The following is a 16635-nucleotide window of genomic DNA, read 5'->3' as shown; positions in this document are numbered from 1 at the left end:
TTTTTTTTTTTTTTTTTTTTTTTCTTTTAGCCTCAGTCTTGGGCTACGTAGTTGAACAACTCAGAAAGCTGCTCACCAGAAGTCCACTTAGAAGCTACACAGGAGGTCCCTGGGGACCTGCGAGAAGGCTTTTCATGGGGTATAAAGGTCATCTTGGAGCAGGGTTCTACTCCCCAAGCCCATTGTGGAAAGGAATATGGCTGTTTAAGAAAGTAACATCTTGGCTTAGACTGGTCACAGCCGAGGCTCATGTTTTGTAATTTCTGTAATTTTGCCCTGGCAGTCTGAGTAATGCATGGTGGGCACAGGGTTCCCTGGCCCGTGAAAGAGCCCACCCCATCCTGTCGGTCCCCAGCTGCTCTGTGCCTGGGGAAGTGTGGAGATCAGATAGGAAGACTGAGGCCATGCACGTGTGCTAACATGCTGCAGGGAAAAGTAAAAACACCCAAGGTTAGGTTGTTTACCCTGAGAAGTACCGTGGAAGGCGGAGGTGAATCCTGTGGAGTGTAATTGCCCGTGCCCGTGTCAGTGAATAAAGCCGAAGGAGCCAGTCATTTGGGGCTGTATGGTGAAGAGAGACACGAGCCCCCTGGCCTTACGGATTTTAACCTGTCTGTGTGTCTCTTTACTTTTTATCTTCGTCACCCCTTGGTCAGGTGCAGGCTCCCAGGCTGTTTCCTGTAAGGAAGGTGACATGGGGAGACGGGCCGTAGGATATATGGATTTGAGAAGTGGTAGCTGACTTACACACTCTCTCTCCCCAGCACCTCACCCACAAACCCAGAAGAGTTGTGAATGAGCTGCGATGACTGTACTGTGCTTGGTCTCAGGATAAGCCCTTCTAGAATTTAATTTTGAGACGTTACATCCATGATAGGTCTTCCCTGAAAAACATCCGTGAAATGGAGCTTCTGTCTCTGAGTTGGGTGTCTCTGATTATCTCTGATTCCAGTAGTGGAAAACCTGTTTAAAAGCTGACTTAGAATGCTTCGCAAGCTTGGGAGCCGAGCAGCCAAGACCCCATCCCTAAAGCCTGCCGGAGCGCGTGCCTGGACCAGAGGAGAATCGCAAGTAATTGCAATAGAGTCTTAACGATTCAATTTCACTTTCTGAGCAGTTGCTTAGGAATCTGTGGTGCCCTACAGGTACTTGATGGTTCCACCACTTGAACGCGTCTGTGTCTAGGTGGCCAGCCCTACCTTTTCTGGGCAGGAGCTTGTCAGGAAGGCGGCTCCTGGCCTGAGGACAGGATCCCCAGCCCTGAGGTTTGGGGCTGCTCTTTCTCCTTGTTGTCAGCCTTGGGGGACTCCCTTACTTCTGAATAGCACCACCACGCTCCAGTTTTGGGGGTTTGGAACAGTCTATGGAGAATTAACAGGTGTGCAGTACGACTGGCATTTTTCTTTGACTGTGTGCCACTACACTGTGCCCCCTCTCGAAGTATGGGGGTCTCAAGCCTTTCTGATAAGGCCAGCTCTGTGCACCCATCTTCCTCGTGCAGTTCCCAAGGAGAAACCAGGGAGTAACCACACGGGATGCAAAGAGGATGTGACTCTGGGCGATTTCTGCGCTCATTCGTTTAACATTTTCACACGCAAAGACTCTGTCAGAGCGGCTGTGGAAGCCAGCCAGGGAAATAAGTTTTGAGTTGCTTGCATTGTGCAACTTTTTGTTCCAGGAGCGCCGATCTCAGCAGGAATGAAGCTGCCGGTGAAGTTGCGCCTGCCCTGCATTTGCTAAGAAAGAGCTGTTCTTTTTCACGTGCACAGAAGCATTTGCAGGCTCCTCCTGACAGCCTTCGGAGGTAAAGAAAGCCTCTCTTCTCCTCTCACAGAGGCGATGCAAGCTCGGAGGGGGATGGGAAGGGCTGGGGTGGGGGCAGCACCCGCGGTTGGAACACTGGACTTCCTTCAGAGGGAGGAAGTCCTTTCACGGTGGAGGAAACTGAGGCCCCAGCATAGGTAGCTTGTGCAAGGACCCCAGGGCCCCTGAATGCGGTATAGCCCAGGGAGGCCGCCTCTCGGTGGCCATGCGCGATGCTTGTTGATGTCCCTGGTACCTTAGTCAAGTCAGGTACGGCGCTTTCTTTCTTCACAGGATGTGAAGACAGCTGCAAGGTAAAGCAGTGCTCCCTGTCGCCTGCCCCGTCCGCTAGGATGTTTCTCATGAACGCCCCTCCAGTGGTCGCACTCCAGTCCCAATGGGAGGCCTTCAGCCCGCCGGGGAGCTTTAGGTTTCCCGGGTGCTTCTCGGAGTCAAAAGAGGACATTGCCAGAGCCTCAGTGAGCGCCAAGGTGCAGATGATCATCAGCACGCTGCAGCAGCAGGACAGGGTGTCCCTGGGCATGAGCAATGAGCGCCTCGCACAGAGGAGCCAGAAGGCAGAGAGGTGCCGGGACACCAGGCCGGCCACCAGCCTGGCCGTGTGCAGAGAGCAGGCCCCTTCCCTCACTGCCTGTGGCCTTGCCACCCGCTGTGACCGCCCAGGGGAAGGGAAGGCTGCAGACTTCGGGCCCCTGGTGCTGGACTCGGACAGCGATGACTCCGTGGACCGGGACATCGAGGAGGCCATCCAGGAGTACCTGAAGGCCAGGAACGGAGGCTCACAGTCTGGGTCTGGGGCCGCCCCGCCTGGCAGGGTCTCGGCTGGGGGCAGCAGGGGCAAACTGGAGCCTCCCCACAGCAGCACCCCACCTGCCCTGGGTGCCCCCAAACTTGCCCCTGTCTCCAGCAGTGTTTCTGGCGGCTCTGTGGGGGCTGGCGAGGACCAGGGCTCTGTCTCCCCTGTCAGCGTGAGCAGCGAGGACTCCTTTGAACAGAGCATCCGAGAGGAGATCGAACAGTTTCTGCATGAGAAAAGACAACAGGAAAACCCCAGAAGTGACGGGTCCCTGGACAAAGGCCCAGACCCAAAGGAAGACACAGCCAGAGCAACACTGAAATCCAACAGAGAGCCCCCACTCAGGGTGGCCCCTCGGCAGGACCTGAGGGGAACGGCGAAGGAGTTTGTCTTCCGTAAGCCTCCCCGGGTAGGGAAGATGAGCTCGCAGCCCCGGAGCCTCCGGCTTAAGGTCAGCCCGGAGCCAGAGACTATGGGCGGCACAAGGCCGGCTGTCTCCAAACCAGAGGCGGCACAGAGTAAAGGTGGGGTGCGGAGGAGCGCAGGTGCCGGGCGCAGGGCCAGGCAGACGAGGAGCCCGGCCCTGGTGCAGGAGGTGTCAGACTCCAGCAGTGACGATGGCATCGAAGAGGCCATTCAGCTGTACCAGCTGGAAAAGACCCGGAAAGAGGGCAGTGGGGATGCGCTGCCGAGAGCCCAGCTCAGAGAAGAGATGGTGCCCGGCCCTCCCGCCGGTGGCACAAGCAGCGCCGGGAAAAGTGCCTTGTGTGAGGCCCACCGGAGGGCACCAAGCAAGAAGAAGCCAGTAGCCCCAAAAGCTGCAGACCCTGGCCTGGGGGTCCTGGAGCTGGACCCCTCCTCCAAGCTCGTGAAGGACCCCAAAGCTCCCGCACCTCTGGTAAGCACCAGCACCAGCGCTGAGTGTGTGGAACGGGCATTGTGCCGGGCAGATACATCCGCAGAGCTGATGTGTGCTGAAGCAATCCTGGACATTTCCAAAACCATCCTGCCGGTCCCTGTGGAGGACAGCGCCGGGCCTCCCTCTGCCAATCCGTGCTTGCGTCACCCAGATGTGCCTTCCCGCTCCGACGGCGACAGCAGCTCCGTGGACAGTGACGACAGCATAGAGCAGGAAATCCGCACATTTCTGGCTCTCAAGGCCCAGTCCGAGAGTATGCTGGCCAGAGCCGAAAGCTTCCTGCAGCCCACGGAGGGCCCGCTGCTGCCACCTGGCCCCAACAGCCAGGCCGGGGATCCCAAGGCCCCGCCGTCTAATAAAACACCGGACCTGTCACCAAGCTGCAGAAGGAAACGGAGAGGCGGCAGCAATGCCGTGAGGCCATCCATACCCAAGAAGACGAGGGAGGGGAGAGAAGGTGCCCAGGACGGTGACCACAGCCTGAGCAGGGCTCAGCCTGGCCAGGATGTGCGGGACCCACCTGGCCAGGGAGAAGCCGGCGAGGTACCAGGAAGGGAGGGTGAGGCCAGGGCCCCACCTGCCCCCGCCAGGACGGTCGGCCTCAGGGACTTGGGCCTGTCTCAAGGCCCCAGGGCCGCCGGGCAGGCAGAAGAAGGACAGGGTGTGGGCGAGAAGGAGAGCTCGGAGGACAAGAGCAGCTCGCTGGACAGCGATGCGGACCTGGACACAGCCATCAAGGACCTGTTACAATCCAAGCGGAAGCTGAAGAAGAGGAACAGGGACCCCCGGGCTGCCTGCAAGAAGAAAGTCAGGTTCAGCACCACCGAGACGCGGTTCGTGGATCCACTGGGGGGCCTCCCTGGACACTGGAAAGACAGAGGCCCCCGGGTGCTGCAGAGCTGCCTGTCGAAGTCCAGCCGGGACAGCAGAGCTGGCCCGGGGAGGAGACCACCAGGCGTCCTGGGCGGTTCAGCGGAGGTTATAAAGTCGGCCAGCCTGGGGGACGAGGATGCGGCCCCAGCCTTCCCACAGCGGAGGGCCCCAGAGGGGACTGTGTTCTCCAGGGAGACGGGAGCCCGAGACCCTGCCTGCTCGGCCTGCAGCCCCAGCTCCCTGTCTGAGGATAGTTCGGTGGACAGTGACGACAGCATCGAACTGGAGATCCAGAAGTTTTTGGCAGAAAAGGCCAAGGAGTCAGTGAGCCTTTCCGAAATTGAAGGAGCAGCCCCCACTGTTCTTGGAACAGAGGGTCCAGCCAGGCCAGAGGTGCTTTGCCGGAAAGAGCTGGCCCCGGGCCTGCAGCGTGGTGTGTGCACACGCAGCCAGAGGGCCAGGGAGGCCCCTCCACCTGCAGAGGGACCGAGGGCTGCAGAAAAAGCTGGGCTGCCAGGCACAGCCAGCCTCTTCGTTCCAGGCCGGAAGGGCACCCCCCGCACCGAGAACGTCCCCCGAGTCCCTGCTGCTCCGGGCAGGTGTGAGCCGGCGCTTCCCAAGAGCACCAGCGGGACTGTCTCTGCCAAAGTTTTCCCTGCAAGCCGGAGAAACGCTTATGCTCACAAAGACCAGAGCCCGCGAGGGGCTGAGCCTGCCGCTGCCGAAAGCGTGTTTGGCCAGCTGCCCAGCTGTGCCAAAGCGGCAGCTGAGGCCGGAAGCACCGGGAGAAATTTTCACCTGAACTATGGGAGCCAGAGCTTGCTGACCCCCAGCCCAGGACCCCAGGTCGACCTCTCTCTCCCCTGGAGTGACCTCGCTCACCAGAGCAGGCTGCCCAGCCTGTGGGCACTGAACTCGGACGTTCGGGACTCGACGTGGACCGGGGGCCTTGGGGCCGAGAGAGAGAGGGCAGCTGAGGCACAGGCCAAGGGCGCACCAGGCCTCTCCTCTGACCCCAGGAAGGGCCCAGCCTTTCCGGGCTTCTCCTCCCTGCTGTCCTCCCAGCTCTTTCACTTTGGGAAGAGCATCCCCTGGGGAGGGATGCGGCCCGGGCTCTTCCGCGCCCCCCTGGGCCTGCCTCTGCAGGGCCCCTCCTTCTCTACCTTCAGGGAGACCCCCACTGGCCATGGCCCTGTGTTTGGGAGCCCGCACCTGCTTGCGAGGAAGGATGGCAGGCACTGGCCCCACAGGAAGGCCCAGGCCAGGCTTGCTTTGCAGAACAAGAAGAACTCGGGCTCAGAGGAGAACATTTTCGACCTGAGGTATCAACGCAGGGTCATCGACAGGGACGACCAGGACCAGGAGGCCTTGGGCAGTGATGCCAGCGAATTCAGTGACACTTCTGTGGAGGACAGTGGCGGCCCCTCCGTGGTGAAGGGCAAAGTCCTCAAGTTGTGATGGGTTTCCTGTTTCTGGTTGCATTTGAGGACAGCAGTGGGCGTGTGCGTGCGTGCGTATGTACGTGTGTGCGTATGTACGTGTGTAATCGAAGTCACAGAGGGAAAACTGGAGTCCCTTATATATAGATAGCACTGTACATATGTACACTAACATGAAACGGATGTTTTTATTTAGCATACGTGTCCCAGTAAATATGGTTTTTGTAGCTTTTTGTAAATTATTTAAAGTGCTGTAAAAATATTTTTTAAAAATACGGTTGTTCGTTATTGTAACTGCAGTTTTCTGTGTTCAGCGTACAAGTTCTAGATGAGCAAACACTTGGTGGTTATGTTACCGTGAGGGCCAGAGACAACCCGGCCCTGGTGGGCGGCTGGCTGGTGTGGAACCTGCCCTCTGGGGAAGCAGGGAAGTGCGTGCCCGAGGTGCCCATCGGGAAGCTCCTGGGACAGTACTGAAGGACGCCCGGTGCCCAGGCCAGCTCCCTTCCTCTGAAAACTGCAGCCGCAGCCTTCGAAAGCACAATGGCCGCTGAGCACACTGCCCCTTCTCTGCCTCACGTGGGAATCAGCTGAGACCCCAGCGGTGCTCGTTCTGCGACGGCTTGGTCTTCCGGTGTCTGGCCCGTCCAGTCCCTGGATGCCCTGAGCACCTCAGTGATCCTCTCTGGACCTGAGAGCCGCTGTGATCATTTCAGTCATGGTTCTGAATGGTAACTGCACACGTGCGTGGTAATGGTCCTGTCCTTGCGGTGTGCGCACGAGTGAATAAGCACAGAGGCTAGGTGTTCGGTCCCCACATGCTGTGGTCACCGCCGACGGAAACCCAGTACTGAGGACAAGCCTCTCCAGGACCTGAGCCAGCGAGGTCACAGTGGTGGCCCTTGTCCTTGGTGTTAAGGTCTCTGCCTTCCCAGCCCTCTGCTCTGGGGCAGAGGCGCCACCCATGGCTCCTCTGGGGACAGAGCCGTTCTGGGCACCGATGGTAACGAGGTCTGCATTGTGACTGTCACTCACCCAGGTGCTGCACTTGCTGTTGGAGTTTAGCTGCGGTGCCGTCTACTCTGTAGCTGAATTTGGTCAGTGTTCTCAGTTGGGAGTGGATTTTCTAGCCCTGTGCACCTGGCTAATTCATTTCTCTGCCCAAATGCGGACCCACGCCCTCTGCTGTGCACGGCGCACCTGCTAGGTTGGAGGTGTGTGGAGCCGGACCTGCTGTCCCTTTCTGTCCTGAGCCGTCTCGATGTACTTGTGACAGCTTCGTTGTGGCATCTTTGTTCACTTAAGTGCTTCTGGGGGGAAAAAGACAGCTCCATGTAATCTGTGCTGTACCTTTAATTATTTTTTAAGTGCTTTGAACCGTTGCAAAAAGAAATCAGCTTGTTTTGTATATAAGGACTTTTTTTTTTAATGAATAAATCCAGCACTCCCCACAAATGAGCTTGTGTGGTCTGTCTACTGTGTCTGCATGAGCAGCCTGGTTTCTGCAAGGTGTTGGAACCGCAGGTCCAACACCAGGGGACCCTGGTGACTGCCAGCAAAGGGGTAGCTTCAAACTGAAACAGTGAGCTCCAGACCCCTCCCTGCCAGTGGGAGGCCACTCCCGTCTCCCCAAGGTACTTGTTACCTGGTCCTCCCAAGCTGAGGCCCCTGCCAGAACAGTGCAGGCTGCAGCTGCTGCCCCCACCAAGGACAACTTGTGGAGGCTGGGTGTGCGTGTGTGTGGCATTTTCCGTTGCGGGAAGAGGTGTGCGTCATTGCCGGGACCTCCTGGTGGTCACTGCGGGTCCCTCAGGTCAGGCTTTGCTGTCCCTGGGAGGAGTGGCCTGTTTTTTCAGGTTGTGTTCCTCAGTACATTTTAGGTATACAGTACAGTTATTCACCATTGGGATCTTGTACCTTTACCCGACAGGTCTTGGTTCTCATTTTTTCCCCTTGTCCCTGCCCTCCACCCCCTCCTCCCATCCCCATTTATAAACACTTTATTTCCATTTTCTCCTATTTTTTTCTTTTCCCTTATTAGCTTTCCCCTACCCTTCCCACTTTCCCTACACCTTTAGTCCTTTTCTTCGTGTTTCACACTGTCAGTTATCTCATTAGGATCTTGGAGTGGCTTGTTTAAACGCTGTTCTGATGGGTGGCCGTCCCGATGGCTCAGTAGGGTGACCTGTGGGACCCTCGTTCAGCAGTGACTCAGTACCCTTCAGGGTCAGTGGGCAGGCTTCTGTGCCACCGTTGTTTACACACCTGGATGTAAACCTGACTGCACTGGCATGCCCATCCCTGGCACTGCCCACCTGCCACATGGCTTGAGTGTGTGTTTCCACACCCTATGCGCTAGGTCAGCTTGGCCGGTGCTGACACCTCCCATGTGATTCAAGGCCAACGCCAAGGTCCGCTATGCCCAGCTGTGGGAGGGGCTTGACGGCATCTGTGTGTTTTAGCCCTCTCCTGGTACCTCTGCCGATCTGATGGGGCGGGAAGTGCAGCTACAGCGCAGCACCCAGATAGATGTGCGTCTGCTCCGTAGAACCGGGCCTTTCTGTTGGCTGTGTGTTATCAGCCCAGCTCTTTGCAAGGTTGTCACTGCTACGACCCAGAGGTGGTCAGGTGACCTCATTTCCAGGGAGGGAGACAGGGGCTCCCGTTCACTTAACACCAAGAATAGGGAGGAGACCTGATTCTAAGGTGCCTGGTCTTCCGGGGTGGGAATTCACAGGACCAGAAGGACCTTCTCCTGGATCGGACAGCAGGTTTTCCAACATGAGATTCATTTGCATTGGAAAATAATCAGTATCATGGGGCTGGGGATGTAGCTCAGTGGCACTGCGCCTGCCTCTCAAGCACAAGGTGCTAAGTTCAATCCCTGGTACCACAAAAAACAAAAAAACAAAATTAAGTATCTTAAGTATCATAAAAATAGTATCTTATCTGCTCATAGAAAAATAAAAGGTATTATGCCCTTATCTCCATCCCTTACCCCCTAATAATGGAAAGCAGTGTTTCGAGTGAACAAGAGGCCAGCACAGAACCCACAACCCACAACCAGTATGCAAATCACAACTCGGTTTATAGCCAGTGTTGTGGCCTGGTGTGCGTGTGTGTGTGTGTGTGTGTGTGTGTGTGTGTGTTGAGGGGTGGATATACCATTATTTGCAAAATCTTTGAGGGTTCCTGGTATTTTGTGCACTGAATACAAAAGCTTTTTATTCATATCAATATCTGTTACTATACATTTGAAACCATTCATTCTAATTGATTATAATTAAAAGATAAAAGGTTGCTGGAGGGGGAAAAAACACAGAAATGTCAATGAAAATGTACTTTTAGAGTAAGAAGTGACTGGTTTTGAACCAACCCAGAAGCTAAATTAAATGATTAGTAAAGTGATGTGAAACTTTTTTTTTTTCCAAGTGAAATGAAAAGGCCACACCCAGCCAAGGCCGTTCACACTCAGAGTGGAGGGGGTGCAGAAATCGCCGTGAAAACTGACTTGTCACCCTAAACGGGGCGCCCACCTTTTCCAGGAGGGACTTAAGATTATGAAAGCAGCACACACAGGGAGGAGGAATGATCACAGACCGTTCCCTTTTTATTTTGTTAGCCATCTGTTTTGCATGCGGTTGTCACACAGCTTGCTCTCTGAGCCCTCAGTTAGGTTGGTTTATCTAAACTTTTATTTGTTTATCAAAGACTTCAGGTTGGAAATATGTTAAAGATGCAGGTCCTGACACGTCTAATCACTGTGGTTCCTCCTTGACTGAAGAAACTTGGGGCTCCATCTCTAGGGCCAGGGGCTGGAAGCCTTGCGTTTTGCTCCCAGCACATTCTCGGGAGGACAAGGCAAGGCTTGCTGCAGGACACATCCTCTGGAGCCTGGTTTTCCCATCTGTAAGTGAAGCTGCACCATTTAAGGCTTTCTCCAGGTGTAAGGATCAGGTGAGATGATGTCAAAGCCCTCTGAAAACCCTAAGATGCAGAGAAATGGAGGGGAGAGGGAGGACGCAGAGACGGGACCTGAGCAGCTCCTGACTTCCTGGGAAGACGGACAATGTTAACATTTCGAGAGATGTGACCTGTTAGGGAGTCTGGAGGTGGTCTGAGGAGCTGAGATTGTTGAGGGCATGGCCCCAGGATGGCATAATGGTTTGATCAGGAGAGGCAGGGAGACCCAGGCTCAGGCTCATATGTTTGCCCAGCCCCACCTGCTGTACCCTCCGCTATGCCCAGATGCAGCAGGGAGGCCCTGGTAGGTGCGGAGCAGAGACCCCAGGTTCAGGGACCTCCAGCCTCCAGCTGTGGGAACCAAATCAACCTCTCATAAATTAGCCAGCCCAGCGGGGCGTGGTGGTGCGCGCCTATAATCCTAGCACTGAGGAGGCTGAGGCAGGAGGATCCCTGTGAGTTCAAGACCAGCCTGGACTACATAGTGAGTTCCAGCTCAGTCTCAACTACATACTGAGACCCTGTCTCAAAAAAAAAAAAAAAAAAAAACCAGCCTGGGTGTTGTGATTTAGTCACAGAAAATAGACTGACATGGAAGTATTTGGGGTTTTCATCTTGTCAGACACTCTAGATTCTTCTGGAGACTGACTTCACATTCCTTCAGCAGTGGCTGCTACAGAAATGGTGTTTTATTGGCCATGACCAACGCAAGAGTTTCAGCGCGCCCCCATGGTGCCAGCATTGCGAACACCCAGAAGGTCTTATTTGCTGATGGGTCCTCCAGGGCCGGCCCCTGCTGGTGCCTCAGCCCAGAACTGGGGGTTCCGCCCTGTACAGTGGTCCCTGGGACCAGCGCATTGCCACAGTGACAGTGACTCTGTCTCCTCACGCAGGCCGGGTGCTCAGCTGTTACCAGTCGGAGGAAAAACAGTCGCCTGGCCTGATGGCACCGCTGGACCTACAGCTGCCAACTTGCTTCTCAGAGTCATGGTCGGAGAAGGAGCCCATTCTTTTCAGCATGGTAGAGACCCGGCTGAGACTGCTTTGTCCTTTTTTTTTTTCTTTTGGTACCGGGGACTGAACTCAGGACCTTGCACTTGCATGGCAGGCAGTGACACCACTGAGCTAAATCCCTGGAACAGCATTTTGATATTTTTAAGGATCACAGGACCTTTTCCTGCAGTTTGATGTGTGGACTGCTGGTTTTCCAACTCAAAAGAAAGACATTACATAGATCCTGGCTTCAGGCTCAGCTCTGAATGTTTTTTTTAAGCTCTATTGATTTTCTCTGGAAACCATTTCTCCCCGAATTGGATATTTAAAAATGCTGCCAAATGTTTACTTGAGTGTATTAATCACAACCAACAGTTGTGATGATTAATTTCTTCCCTAACTCATAAGTGGGTAGAATCCCTGGAGAAAAAAAATCTCTACACAAAATGTTATCGATAGCATAGAAGAATGATTTCTTTTTTTCTAGTTTCAGTACTCTCCAAATTTCCTATAATGAGCACACCTTACTCTCGTGGAGTTTTAAAAAAAAATCTGCATCTGAAGGAATTGTTACAGTTTTCTTTATTTTCTTTCTTTCTTTCTTTCTTTCTTTTTGGTACTGGGAATTGAACTCAGGACCTTGCGCTTGCGAGGCAGGCAGCAGAATCACTGACCTAAATCCCCAGCCCCAGTTTTCTTCGTATTGATGACCGCATGGCTCGTGGCTCACACTGATTCAGGACTACACAGAGATGAAAATCCACTTAATGGAGTTATTCCCCCACCTACGAAAATTATTGTGCACCTGCTTTCTTTCAGCCTTTCAATGAAATTTTAAAACAAACACAGATGCCCCCCTCTGGAGAACGGCATGGCTCAGCACTCTGTATCTCGAAGGGATCACAGGCAGAGTCACCTTGAGCTCTGTGACACGGTACCTTCTCTTCCTGTCCCCCAGCGACCCTGCATCCCAGTGGGGCACCCCAGGCCTCTGAGGGGAGTTTGCAGTGTCACCTTGGGTGCAAGTGATCACGTACACAGTCATGGCTGTCACATAAGATACAGGCGGGTGACCAGGCAGCCCCTCACTTCCAGGCCACAGTCACGGGGCTGGGATGCAAACGTCAGGACAGATGGAAATTCAAGCTCTTGCAACACTTTTAATGGAAATTCAAGCTATCAGCGTCTCTTTTCTGTGTACACCTTATACATAAAATAGAAAAAACATAACATCATAGCCCTTTCTTTTTTTTTTTTTTTTTTTTTTTTTTTTTTTTTTTTTTTTTTAAAACTCGGGTCCTTGCACTTGAGAGGCAGGTGGCAGAACCACTAAGCTAAATCCGCAGCCCTCATAGCCCATTTTTTTGCACACTGTTCTGTTCCAGGGAGAAAAAAAAATTTTTTTCAGACAAGGCAGTGAAATTTGTACCTTTCCAAGTCATCAAGCCACGGGGTGGCGGCTGGAGGGGAAGAAGACTCTGGGGAGGGGTCTCGCTGCCTTAGTCACAGATGGACGGTTTACTGACATTGTAACTGGGGTGGAAGTTGAGCCTGTCGCAGGGTGTGATGTAGTTGTCGGGGCCCGTCACAATGCTCCTCTCCGTGCAGACATTGAACGTATTATCCTGGAACATTCCACTCACCCAGAGCTGTCTGGAAAACTTACTTGAATTTGGATAAAATACTTTCTGGAAGAGAAAGGCAACAGCAGGACTAATGACGCATGATAATGCTCTTGAACAACAGCTGGGGATGATGCAAAGAAGAATAAGAATTTGCCATGAAAACAAACAAACAAACACCTTCTCCGTTCTTAGGAAGCGGAGGAGCCAGGGTGTGCAAGGTGGCCTAGTTTGCCCCCGACCAAGCCCACCGTGGAAAAGTGATTATTCATAGTGCCTTCTCCTGCCACTCTATGGACAGAAGAGAAGCTACACAGCCAGCTGGGTGTGGCATTTGCACACCTGGGCGTGAGGGTGAACACGAGCCTGGGGTCTCCTTTTCCCAGCTGTGCTTTCTTGGAAAATTACTAAACCTCTCTCAACCTGAATTTTTTTTCTCCCGTGGAATAAAAGTAGTATCTTCACCCATGGGTATATTAGCCAGCTTTGCTAGCATCTAACAAAGTACTGGGGAGAATCCCTTATAAAGAGGAAAGGATTGTTTTGGGTCCTGTGCCTGGAATGCCCACCCAAGATCAGGCTCCATGCCCCACTGCTCTGTGCCTCTGTTGGGGGTGCTGGGTGGCCCTTCTGGGGTGTGCTAGGACCTAGGCCTGGACCTGGGGAGCATCCCTGTAAAGATAGCAGTGGGCTTCAATAGCAACCGTGAATTAAAAGCATCATAAAAAATCCTGATGCCCAAAGGCTACCAGCCTATGCGTCTGGGAAAGAGCTGGCTACAGGGGCTGAGTATGGCTGAACTCTCATCGGGTGGTGCGCGGGGGCCCAGAGTAGGAATTATTCCCACAGACAGTATCCTGAAGCACCCTCTGCCAGGTGTGCTGCCCTAGGCAGGTGATCTATGTCACCTGAGGTTTTGTCTCCTCGGCAGGAAGCAAGGACAAAGAGAAAATGGCTTCAGTGTGATTTTTTTAAAAAGAAAATTTAGATCTACAGAAATAATTGAGTGTAAAGGATAGAGAATTCCCAAACTACATTCCCACCACATAATGCATGTAGCCATCTGTCAACCTGAGCTGACGCTGACGCTTGAATTACTACCCAGAGTCCACTGCACACCTCAGGGCTCCCCAACGGTGGTGGACCCTCCGTGGGTTCCAAGGAATACGTGGTAACATCAGAAGATCCAAAACACCTTCATTTATTTATTTAGGTCCCAGGGATCAAACTCAGGACCTTGTGCTTGTGAGTCAGGCCTGGTGCCACTGAGCTACATCCCCAGCACAAAACACTTTCAATTTCTATTCCCACATGGAATGTAAGCACCGATCACTGTTCGTGAGGTCCAGCATCTGCATTTGGTCAAGAAACTCAAGATCCAGCTCTGCTAAGAGCAGGTAGCCAAGCAGCAGGAAGGCCCTTCTTCGAAACTTGAAACTTGTCTCTGATACCCAGTGCCTCACCTGCCCTTGCCTTCTAGCACCGGTGAATACAGAAGCCCCACTCCACTTTTGTAGAGACATCTGGGAAACAGAAACATCTGGACCCATTTCAGCCAGTGCACCCGCTATTTCATGGAAATACCTGATCCCCGTTGAAGGGTCAGAAGAAGCCCTTGATTCTGGGAGAGTGCCTAAAGAAATGTATCCGTGTGCATGCATGCGTGTGTGTGTGTGTGTGTGTGTGTGTGTGTGTGTGTATTGCTAGGGGGAATAAATCCAGAGCTTCCCTACACATGCTAGGAAGAGCTCTACCACTCACTGAGCCCCCCAGAAACTTTTTTGATGATAAATCTTCTCACAAGAGCTCCATCACCCAACACAACTCAATAGCAATTGCCAGTTTTTTCAACATGATGACCATTTGGGGGAACCCCCTACCACATTCTCACCCCAAATTGGATGGCCCTGGTGACCTGGGGATATGTGTTAGTTGCTTTTTTCTCATTGCTGATACAAACACCCAAAACCCAAAGTTAAAGGAGGGTTTGTTTCAGTCCATAACTGGCTGGCAGGGATGACAAACTGACCTCACAGAGGAGAAACAACATGACACACACAAGACAGCAAAGGCTACAAGAGACCTTAACAGTGTCTTCCTGCTCCTTTTATCTCATTCAGACTAGGATTAGGGACTAGGGCGGAGCCAAGCCAGTCACTCGCATGTGGTGGTTTAGAAATCACACGCCCTGAATCCTAGCATCACACATCCCAGATTTAACAACCTTCAAGAAGGGCTGCATGAGGCTTTCGGGGGACATCTGCACACAGCCATGACAGGATACCACGGGGGCCCAAATGGCACGTCCCCTGCACCTACGGGGAGCAGAGGAAGACGGCCTGGGGCGGGAGCTCAGTCCACAGGAGCACCCAGAGCCCACACCCACCGGCGCTCCCTTCTCTGCAGCCTCAGCCCTCAGAGGTGCTGCCTCTTGGTCACGAGTGGGTAGCTCATAAAAGAAAGTTTAACTCAGACAGAGGGAGAGAAGACAGTAACCGTTTGCCTCAAAGCTGGTGACCTCAGGTTGAGAGAAATGGCTACGTGCATGTGTGAAGGCGGTGTGTGTGAGGGCTGTGTGATTGTGTAAAGGCCGTTGCACAAGTGAGGGTGGTGTGTGGCTGTGTGCATGGAAGCGAGTCATGCAGAAGCAAGTCTACACGCGCTTTCCTCGTTCCACACACTTGCCTGTGCATCTGTTCACCTCTTCCCACGCTGCCCTGTTTCCACACTGCCCAGCGCCTCCCCTTTGTGACCCGCTTCCCACATACCGGCATCTCGTGCACAGTGGGTGCTCTGCTCCCATACACCTGGTTGCTGGTCCTGTACACTGAGGCAGCCTGCTGGACTCTGTGGAGGAGAAATGCACACTCTCCCACCCATTCACTCCAAGTCTGCCCAAGCCACAGCCCTTGAGTGTTTGCCCGATGGAGCTCTGCCGGCGCTGCCCCCCAGGAGAGTGACTGTCCAGGCTGGTGTGCAGCACAGATGTGGGCTCCCTTCCGTGCAGGCTGACTGCCCTGGGCTGGCAGGCCTGCCTTCCGAGCCTCCTCTGCGGGCTGGTGGCCCTGCTCCCTCGGCGGCGGTAGGCCAATACCCTAATGAGTGCCTGGGGCTACACGCAATCCTCGGCCACCACAGGGCCTTGGTACAGCCTGCTACTCCTTGGGGAGGTAAGTTACACTGTCAGGAGTCACAGCCCAGCTCCCAGACCCTGCCATCCAACAGGTCCCTCTACATTTGAGTGTCAGCACGGCAAGGCCAGACTTGTACCAATGCAGAGGAAGAAGGCGCCGATACGGGAGTCCAGGGTGGGAGGAGGAGGGTCACCCTGGTCACGAGGCCGGGAGGCTGGGAGCAGAACTGGGCTTGGGACTTGGGGTCCCCCCACTTCTGACCCCGCCAACGACAGCCCGGGACAGCTCCCCGGCCTCACTGGCTGTAAGGACACCAAGACGCCGACCTGGGGCCAGGAACTTGGGGGTCTGTGGTGAGGGCACAGGCCTACTTGAGCGCCCAGCAGCAGGGCCAGCCACCCCGCGCCCCTCTTCTCCACGTACCCCAAATCACCCCGTCTTCCTCACCTGTAGCCTCGAAACCACCCTGGGTTGTTGAACCGGACGGGAAGGTTCTCGCTCACGCGGTAGTAGTCGCTGGTCTTCTCCGGGGGGGCCTCGGCCTTAGGCGCTCCAGGCTCCGCACACTCTTGGGGGTTTTCCTCCGACATTTGGTCCCTGCAGAAAACCAGCTCCGCGCAGCCTAGGTTGTGGCGCCGCGTCTCGTTGCTAGGCGACAGTCACGTGCCTGCGGAGGGCCCAGTTCTTAAAGGCACAGCGCCAAAGGACGAAGCCCCTCCCCTGGAAGGTCTAGAACCTTCGGGGCGAATGAATGAGGAGGGTTGGGCAGGTCCAGACTGCGAGGAGTTACTGGGAGGACTTTCCTGCCGAGAGGCCCTGAGCCCCCAGCACACCGCGGGGTCCCTGGGCTGGCCCCTGGATTGTCCCAAGATACAGCGGGATGCGACCTCGGGGCAAATGCAACTCAAGGCTCTGGGTCCCGGACAGGAAACCGAGGGGCCGCAGTGCCACCCGCACGCTGGGCAAGCAATGATGCGACGCCAACTACGCGCCAAGGCACCCAGGACTCCAGCCTCCAGGGGAGGTGGGCGGGGCCGGCCAGGGGCGCAGCGGCGTACTTGGTCCTCCCGGC

General features: G+C 54.4%; 2 protein-coding genes across 5 annotated transcripts in view; one reads left to right on the top strand and one right to left on the bottom strand.

Annotated features, from left to right (window-relative positions):
* Positions 1–7407, top strand: part of Ppp1r26 (protein phosphatase 1 regulatory subunit 26) — an 8285-nt gene extending 878 nt beyond the window's left edge. Inside the window, exons 2-5 of one of the 4 annotated variants that reach the window (XM_010608936.3) lie at positions 31–139; positions 953–1071; positions 1679–1804; positions 2098–7407. In XM_010608936.3, coding sequence (XP_010607238.1) covers positions 2157–5870 — 3714 coding nt within the window. In that variant the 5' untranslated portion in view covers positions 31–139; positions 953–1071; positions 1679–1804; positions 2098–2156 and the 3' untranslated portion in view covers positions 5871–7407. Of the gene's footprint in view, positions 1–30; positions 148–877; positions 1072–1678; positions 1805–2097 lie in introns of all 4 variants that reach the window. The other 3 variants (XM_010608935.3, XM_010608933.3, XM_010608934.3) reach the window with 3 other exon arrangements.
* Positions 7408–12173: 4766 nt separating this feature from the next.
* CUNH9orf116 (chromosome unknown C9orf116 homolog) lies at positions 12174–16573 on the bottom strand. Its single transcript, XM_010608938.3, has 3 exons — positions 16011–16573; positions 15198–15276; positions 12174–12495 (listed from the first exon to the last, which is right to left on the bottom strand). Exons 1-3 carry the CDS (start codon positions 16151–16153, stop codon positions 12307–12309), a joined length of 411 nt encoding a protein of 136 aa, XP_010607240.1. The 5' UTR covers positions 16154–16573; the 3' UTR covers positions 12174–12306.
* Positions 16574–16635: the final 62 nt, after the last annotated feature.

Source organism: Fukomys damarensis, unplaced genomic scaffold (genome assembly GCF_012274545.1).
Source record: "Fukomys damarensis isolate Sample0158 unplaced genomic scaffold, DMR_v1.0_HiC HiC_scaffold_36, whole genome shotgun sequence".
Classification (NCBI taxonomy): Eukaryota; Metazoa; Chordata; class Mammalia; order Rodentia; family Bathyergidae; genus Fukomys; species Fukomys damarensis.
This window is presented reverse-complemented; position numbering and strand designations above follow the sequence as displayed.